This window comes from Prorops nasuta, unplaced genomic scaffold, assembly GCF_024137725.1.
Source record: "Prorops nasuta isolate Cenicafe-Biocafe unplaced genomic scaffold, Cenicafe_Pnas_1.2 PNAS00001, whole genome shotgun sequence".
Taxonomy (NCBI): domain Eukaryota; kingdom Metazoa; phylum Arthropoda; class Insecta; order Hymenoptera; family Bethylidae; genus Prorops; species Prorops nasuta.
Window position 1 is genome coordinate 15,783,082 of NW_027116798.1, and position 8,758 is coordinate 15,791,839.

Sequence of the window (8,758 nt, forward strand, 5' to 3'; positions counted from 1 at the left end):
TAAGAAAGAAAACAGGAAATGAAGTGACTAAAGCATTTAGTAAAATTATAAAAAGTAGAAAACCAAAAAATTTACAGACTGACGATGGTAAAGAATTTTATAACAAAACATTTCAAGATCTCATGAAGAAACATACAATCAATCATTATTCAACATATAGTATTATGAAAGCAAGTATTGTTGAACGCTTTAATCGAACTTTAAAAAATGATATGTGGAAATTATTTACAATGAATGGAATTTATAAATGGATAAATATTCTTCCAACAATAATTAACGACTATAATAGAAGAAAACATCGTACTACTGGCATGAAACCTATTGGTATTAATGCAAAAAATTCAACACATTTATTGAATACAGTGTATAGTAATATGAAAATTGCTGCTCTAGGAAAATTTAAAGTTGGTGATTTTGTGCGTTTAAGTAAATATAAGATGTTATTTGAGAAAGGATATACACCAAATTGGACTACTGAAGTGTTTAAAGTAAAAGTTATTCAAAAAACTAATCCAGTTAGTTATCTACTGCAAGATTTGAGTAATAATGATATTAAAGGAGCATTTTATGAGCAAGAATTGTCAGAAGTTAAAGATAAAAATGTATATCTTGTGGAGAAAATATTGCGTAAAAAGGGAAATAAAGTTTTTGTAAAATGGTTAGGTTTTGATAAATCACATAATTCATGGATAGATAAAGATAATGTATTGTAAACAATTATAAAATAAAAAATATTTTATTACTTAAATATATATATTTAAGTTTTATTTTCAAACTACTTTTTCTCATATTCTTTTCCTTTCTTTCATTAACCACAACGATTGTGATATATATCTAAAACGTTGGAGTGGGGAGAATAGGGTATAAAGAGACATGAAGTAACTCTTTCTATATCAATAGGTCCATTACCGTCAATAACATCTATTCTACAGCTAATTTTTATTTAAACAGTTCTATAAAAATTTCAATCCTGTCTCTCTCTCTCTCTTTCTCTTAACCTACTAATTTCAAAATGGATAAGTAAGTGTTATTTTCTATCAAAATATTATTTTTTTAATAACTAATATTTATTCGTTATTTTAGAATTACACATATATTTGATGTAGATGGTTTTAACGTGGATAATGAAATTAAATTTAAAGATGCAGCTCTTATAGATATTAATCCCACAAAAAACAGACTTCGCCTGTAAAAAAAGGCGGCAAGTACATAAACCATCTAGCATAAATAATATAGTAAAATTATCTAATTAAAAAAAGTAGTGAAATCCAAATATTAGACAAGTATATTTTTTCACCTTAGCAAAAGTTAAATTTTCGAAAAAAAAGGAACAAAAAAGTTACTTGCCGGGCCCGTAATGTCCATGCACAGTGAGAAATAGAGTCGTCTGTGGTTCGGCTAACTTCACTCTGTATTTAACATGAAATTTGCTATACAACGCTATAGCTGAATCTCACACACAATTCAATTTCCCACTGTGCATGGACATTACGGGCCTGGCAAGTAACTTTTTTGTTCCTTTTTTTTTTCGAAAATTTAACTTTTGCTAAGGTAATAAAATATACTTGCCTAATATTTGGATTTCACTACTTTTTTTAATTGGATAATTTTACTATATTATTTATGCGAGATGGCTTATGTACTTGCCGTCTTTTTTTTACAAGCGAAGTCTGTTTTTTGTGGGATCGCTATATACTGCAATCGGAAAAATACAGTCCATGGTACCAAAATCATAGAGAAATCAATTAAAATAATTCAAACTAACCTACGTGAACTGGGACTCCAGCTATGTGCTCATAAAACCACATATATCCATTTTAATAAACGAAACATCAAACCAGGAACTTTAAATCTTAAAATTGACAATGTCACTATTAAGTCCGGCAACAGTGCCAAATTTTTAGGAATTATTTTCGACTATAAACTGAACTTCAAAGAACATATCAACTTCGTTCAAAGTAAATGCTTGAAAGCTCTTAATATCCTTAAATTTCTTAGAGGCACTTGGTGGGGGACCGATCCCGCCAGCCTAATTGTAATATATAAAAGTTATATTAGATCGATTATTGAGTATTGCTCTTTCGTCTATTTTCCCACTCAAAAAGCACAAATTTTAAAGCTGGAAAGACTACAATATGCTGCTATTATACTGTCTCTAGGTTTGAGAACCTCCACTCCAACCAATATTCTACTGGCTGAATCAAATCTACCTTTGCTCCAGGATAGAGCTATATTTCTTTGCTGCAACTATCTAATCAAGGTTAAATCACACCAAAACCTCCTAATTCATAAAAATCTAACATGGTATAGCAAGAGCAATAGTGCTCGCTTAATCAAACACTGTCTGAATGTCGTAGACTCATTCGCAAACATCATAATCTCAGAACCCCAATATCATATATATGATTTCAATTACAAAGTACCTTTCCTCAAGGTTAAAACTAATACCAGCCTAGGACAGTTAATGAATAACTCTAATCAACCTGACCTAATCATACGTGATATACTAGCCAAAGAAAATACAATAGCAATTTATACAGATGGCAACAAAAGCCAAAACTCTACAAGTGCGGGCAGCTCTACCGCTTGCCCTGAGCTAAATAAAATTGTCTCAATCAGCACATACAAAGAAGCCTCCATTTTTACCGCTGAATGCATAGGAATACTTTTCGCTATTGAATTAGCTATAACTAACCCTACATACAACTATATCATATTCACGGACTCTCTCAGCGCTGTCATGGCTATAGAAAATACCAAAATTAATATTCACTCCAATCCCTACATTTATCACATCAAAAATAAAATCATAGAATTCTACAACAAGTCTAAGGATAAAGAAATTCAGATCATGTGGATACCTGGCCATAAACCTGGACTAGTGGGCAACGACATAGCTGACAAAGTTGCCAAAGAAGCATCCAAGCTTCCACCAGATCATTGCTGCAAAATTCCCTTCTCAGACTTAAAGGGATTTTTCAGAAACAAAACCACTGAAAACACCATCTTATTTATAAATGAAAGTAGCAAGAATAAGGGATCCATATATTTCAATCGGTATTATAAGTGCAAATCCAAACCATGGTTCCACAATAAGCACCTAACAAGAGAAATTATTACTACCATCAACCGGATCAGATCGGAACATTATAGTCTTAATTCCTCTCTGGCTGAGTGCAATCTGGTGGATAATCCTCATTGTGATTGTAACAATCAAGAATATATTCAAGACATAGAACATATCCTTTGGCAATGCATTACATTTGAGCAACAGAGAAAAGAATTTATTACAGGACTCTTGAAACAAAAACTCCAACTACCTCTTGCGAGCTTCGTCATCCTACATAAACCAACAATCGGAGTATGCAAATCCCTACAAAATTTTTTTAAAGATTGCAATCTTTTAATATAGATAATAGATGTAAATGAAATTATAATTATATTCTCAATTATTAGTTTAAGAACACAACAAAATAACCTCTATATAAAAATCCTGTATTGTAAAGTATTATGTAACCTTCTTGCTAGATAATCCTCTTATGAGGATTCTAATAGCTTAAATAAATAAAAAAAAAAGTAACACATGAGAGTAAATAATATACTAAAATCAGAGGAATAAATTTTTTTATTTTTATACAATGCAAACGTGTGGGCGTTGTGTGTGTGTGTGTGTGTGTGTGTGATTTACGTCAAACACTGATTACACATTTGATGACCAAGACTGATGGGGGGAAGAGGGAGAAAAACCTTTAATCCGTAAAAAAAGAGAGAGAGAATGAAATAACAAAGAAACAAAATAAGTTATTTTAAAACATTTATACCATATTCTCTTAATACTTACTGTAAGTTTTAATTTGATACATCATATTTAAATACTCTTTCTTTTCTTCTCCCTCCTCTTCTTCTCCTTCCTCTTCTACAACTCTTTCAACTCCAGAAGCTCCATTGCCTTCTGTGTTTTCATCGTAATCATTCTTTTTGTTTAACAACTTTTTCTCTTGATATATGTGAAATTTAAAAGTTTTTCTCGTTAGATCTTCAAATTTGATATTCACTTTTTTATATTTTTCAAGTATTTCACAGATTTCATCAACCATCTCTGGATGATTTTTCGGTATATTTCGACTTATTTTAAATGGTAGTCGAAGACATTCTACAGCGTTTAACATTAATTGTATTTGCTGACCATACCTCGTTATAACCTTTGAAATTTTAGTTAGCTGATATTCATGGTATAGTCGAATATTTGGTACAAATATGTTTCTCACTCTATTTACACTCAACGAAAATAAATCTTTCTTCCTTGGATTTCCACTCATTTTCTCTCTCTCTCTCTCTCTCTCTCTTCTTCAATAACACTGTTTTTCACTCTCTCTTATGAATAAATATCTAGACTTTTCAATTCGCTCAATCGTTTATACGTCTAACTCAAAGTGAGTTATATCGACAACTGATGCATACTTATGAAATTTGAATGGTTTTAAGGTGGGGGGAGAGTTTGAGCCCATGACTCACATACATTCAAATTTTGTAGTCAATATTATCACATTCTTTTTATCTCCCCCCACTCTCTCTTTCTCTCTCTCTCTTCATTTTAAGAAAAAATAAGGAGCTAGATGTGTTTTGTTAAGGACTATATCTTTTCCCGAGAATGATGAGTGGCTAACTCTCTTATCATAATTATTTTTTATTTTAAATAAAAAAAGACCATTAGACAGGATGATAAAACCTACACACGATAGAAAATTAATTAGCATTTAGATTATACTAAATGATTATACGCACGCGTATCCTGTTTTAAACTTTTTCAAGGATAAAAGGAGCTACACGTGTTTGAAGGACAATATATATCTTTTTCCAGAGGATGGGTGGTTAACTCTCTTATCATAATCATTTTATTTTTAAATAAAACACCAATAGAACGGATGAAAAATCTACGCACAATAGAGAGAGAAATTAATTATCATTAGATTGCACCAAATGATTATACGCACGCGTATCCTGTTTTAAACTTTTCAAGGATGGAAATGGTTAACCTTTATATACATCTCTCTCTCTCTCTCTGAAAAACCACAAACAAGAGAGAGAAAGAAAGCTGAAAATCATACTTGCATCCTTAACGGGATCCCTCAAGCCCTCTGTAGCCAACATTACGGAACGAAAAACGAGGGAGAATTGTCCAGCGCTATTTTTCAACCGATTTCAATGTTTTTGGGCTTGTTGGAATCGTTAGGACTCGCCTTTCGTCATAAATAAAGCCGTGTTTTCTAAAAAACGTAAAAAAATAAAATTGTTTAAAAATTCGCATTAATAATATTTAAACGCAAAACAAATCGAAAAATCGGGCTTCTTTATGACGAGGTGCCAGACCTAACGATTCCAACAAGCCCAAAAACATTGAAATCGGTTGAGAAATAGAGCCGTACCATTGTCCCGCGTTTCTGAGGTGGACGAAAACCAAAAATTTTTAGGAAGGCAGCTAGGCTTCCGCCCCTTTCGCGGCTCACGCTAACGTGTTCCCCACTCCAGCATCGAAACTTACTGCGAAACTTTCCTCATATTTACGCTATTCCCCTATCTGTAGCTATACACATATAAATACCGCTAAAATAATGTTGAGAACATTTCATTTCGCCGATATAATGAAATTGCTCAAAATGCAATTATCATTTTGAAATAAAATTGTAGAAAAGGAGATTTCGTAATGCTTGAAATATAGGGCATACGGCGAAACATGGGACAATGGTACAGGCGTATTTCTCAATAGAATTTGATGAGACTAGTCATAACTAAAGCCGTTCTTCATGTGGATTGTCCTAAAGAGCTCGCATTTTCGATAAAGCTTATAGTTTTTCAGTTATGAGTGATTGAAGATGGACGTGCGCAACAGCTGATCTACGCGAGAGAAGAAATATGTATTTGTGCGCCGTGCAACTTCAAACGTTCATAGCTGAAAAACTATAAGCTTTATCGAAAATGTGAGCTCTTTAGGACAATCTACATGAAGAATGGCTTTAATTATTACTAGTCTCATCAAATTCTGTTGAAAAATACGACTGTACCATTGTCCCGCGTTTCGCCGTATGCCCTATATTTCAAGCATTACGAAATCTCCTTTTCTACAATTTTATTTCAAAATGATAATTGCATTTTGAGCAATTTCATTATATCGGCGAAATGAAATGTTCTCAACATTATTTTAGCGGTATTTATATGTGTATAGCTACAGATAGGGGAATAGCGTAAATATGAGGAAAGCTTCGCAGTAAGTTTCGATGCTGGAGTGGGGGAACACGTTAGCGTGAGCCGCGAAAGGGGTGGAAGCCTAGCTTTCTTCCTAAAAATTTTTGCTTTTTATCCACCTCAAAAACGCGGGACAATGGTACGGCTCTATTTCTCAACCGATTTCAATGTTTTTGAGCTTGTTGGAATCGTTAGGTCTGTCACCTCGTCATAAAGAAGCTCGATTTTTCGATTTGTTTTGCGTTTAAATAATATTAATGCGAATTTTTAAATAATTTTATTTTTTTCACGTTTTTTGGAAAATACGGCTTTATTTATGACAAAGTGCGAGCCCTAACGATTCCAAAAAGCCCAAAAACATTGAAATCGGTTGAAAAATAGCGCTGGACAATTCTCCCTCGTTTTTCGTTCCGTAATATTGGCTACAAAGGGCTTGAGGGATCCCGTTAAAACACGTGCCAGCGGTGATAACCGATGATGCGTGCACGCTCTCACGCGCGCACATCCGTCATTAGTTTACAGTATCTGGACTTTTGTATTAGAGTAACAGAGAGAGAGGGAGGAACAAAACTCTACCTTGCTCCCCCACCCTCCAGCAATACCAACCCCAAAGAAATTATCCCCAACTTTTTTAAAACATACTTTTTAAATCTACCACCCCCCTCACAGGCCGGGTTGCAGCGGCGGCTGCAGCGGGGGCTGGACCTCGCACACGCCGCCACCTAGCCGCGCCGCCACAAAAAAATTTACTGTATTCGCCGCCAGGCGCCGCCACAAAAAAAATTTATTATACTCGCCGCCAGGCGCCGCCACTAGTATCTAGGGGAAAAAGTACGTTCAGAAATTTACCCCCACCACATCTAGGGAAAAAGTAAGTTCAGAAATTCACACGGTCGGGGTGGTGACGTAGATATGCTACTAGCAACATTAAAATCGTTGGACGTCCCAAGTTCAAGGCCGGTGATTCGTGCGAATCAGTAAATACAAAAATGTGTTTGCTAAAGGTTACACACAGAACTGGACTACTGAAATATTTCAAGTTACAAAAGTGCAAAGGACAAATCCTGCCACGTATCTACTTAGAGATTCTCGTGGCACAGAAATACATGGTGGATTTTATGAATATGAAATATTTAGAATGTTATCAATATTTTGTTCAGTAAATAATCTGTACAATTAAAATACACCCATTTTTTGTTGTGGAAACTATCACGTTAAGCAAACTCGGTAGACTGAGAATGGAAGAGATGTAAGCTCAATACGAAATATATTAACAATACGTATTATTATTTTCTCTATCAATACCTATTAGCTTTCGCCACCTCACAATAGCTATCAACACGTTATTATTCTCCTCTTCCATCTCACTGCTATCTTCTTCTTCTACTACTACTTCGTCTATAATTTGGATGATCTCAATATTTTAACTAGCATCCTGTTATGACGAACGTTAATAATATTGTTTTATCATTTTTCGCGTGATTTCAAGGGTAAGGAGCAGGGGGATAGGGGTTGCGAGTTGAACGATCGTTGGAGTTTTTAATTAAAATTTATATATTTTTAATAATAATAATAATATTATACACATAATAACAGTAATAATAATAATATTGCTCCTAAAATGCAGCAGCAGCAGAATCTGCGATTAAAAAATTGAAAATAATTTATTATTATTAGTCTTAAATTTTAATTTCATGAAGTACTTAATGTTAGAAGAGTTTAAACTTTTCTTACCGATTGGTGATGGTGGCTGTTAAATGCAATCACGACCCCTATGCTCACGTAGACCGCATATTGCACTGCGTACAAGACGTGATATAGGTTGATGATCGGCATCAGCAGCACCAGCAGCAGCACCAGCAGCAGCGGTGCATTTAAAGGTCTACGAAGTGGTTGATGCTGCTGCAGAAGTCTCCATCTATTTGGTACAACTAACTGCGGTGTTGGCTGTTGTACAATCCTATATGGCTTTACGATTGCTACAGGCAATCCTGATTGTTTAATGTCCAATAATGTTAATTTTTTTTCTGGCAAACTGTTTTTTTTTGTTTGAATCCATTTCGTCTACTGTCAGAAATACTACTTAAATCGAGATTGCTCTCAATATTAACAGTACGAATAATTCTTATCTATCTCTACTCTAGATTGAGTTACATCTCTTAATCAAAACGTATTAGATTTCTTTCCGTTTACTCCTGATAAAATAGGAAGGGGAATATTTACAATAATATTTTTTCAATAATTTTTTTTATTTAACCTCTGCTTTTTTTCTCATGTTTTTAAAAAAAACTATTCTATAAAAAATTTAATAGTAAAAGAAATAGAAATGTGGTGGTTCCTCTTCTTCCCTCTTAGTCTGCTTGTTTATTCACAAACTATCCAGACTTATTGCGAACTGTTTCTTTTCTCCAGGGCAACTGAAACTTATTCACTACTTTGGGAAGGACAATGAAATAATTTTCCACAGGTTTAATTGATCCTCCAGTCAATCAAACAAAGCGTTTATTGGATCACT

At 33.9% G+C, this 8,758-nt stretch overlaps 1 protein-coding gene across 1 annotated transcript; it reads left to right on the forward strand.

Annotated features, from left to right (window-relative positions):
* Positions 1-2,464: 2,464 nt before the first annotated feature.
* LOC136773203 (uncharacterized) lies at positions 2,465-3,412 on the forward strand. Its single transcript, XM_066726661.1, has one exon. It carries the CDS (start codon positions 2,465-2,467, stop codon positions 3,410-3,412), a length of 948 nt encoding a protein of 315 aa, XP_066582758.1.
* Positions 3,413-8,758: the final 5,346 nt, after the last annotated feature.

Coding starts and splice junctions, on each gene's coding strand:
- LOC136773203 (XM_066726661.1), top strand. CDS start 2,465: ATGAATAACTCTAATCAACCTGACCTAATCATACGTGATATACTAGCC.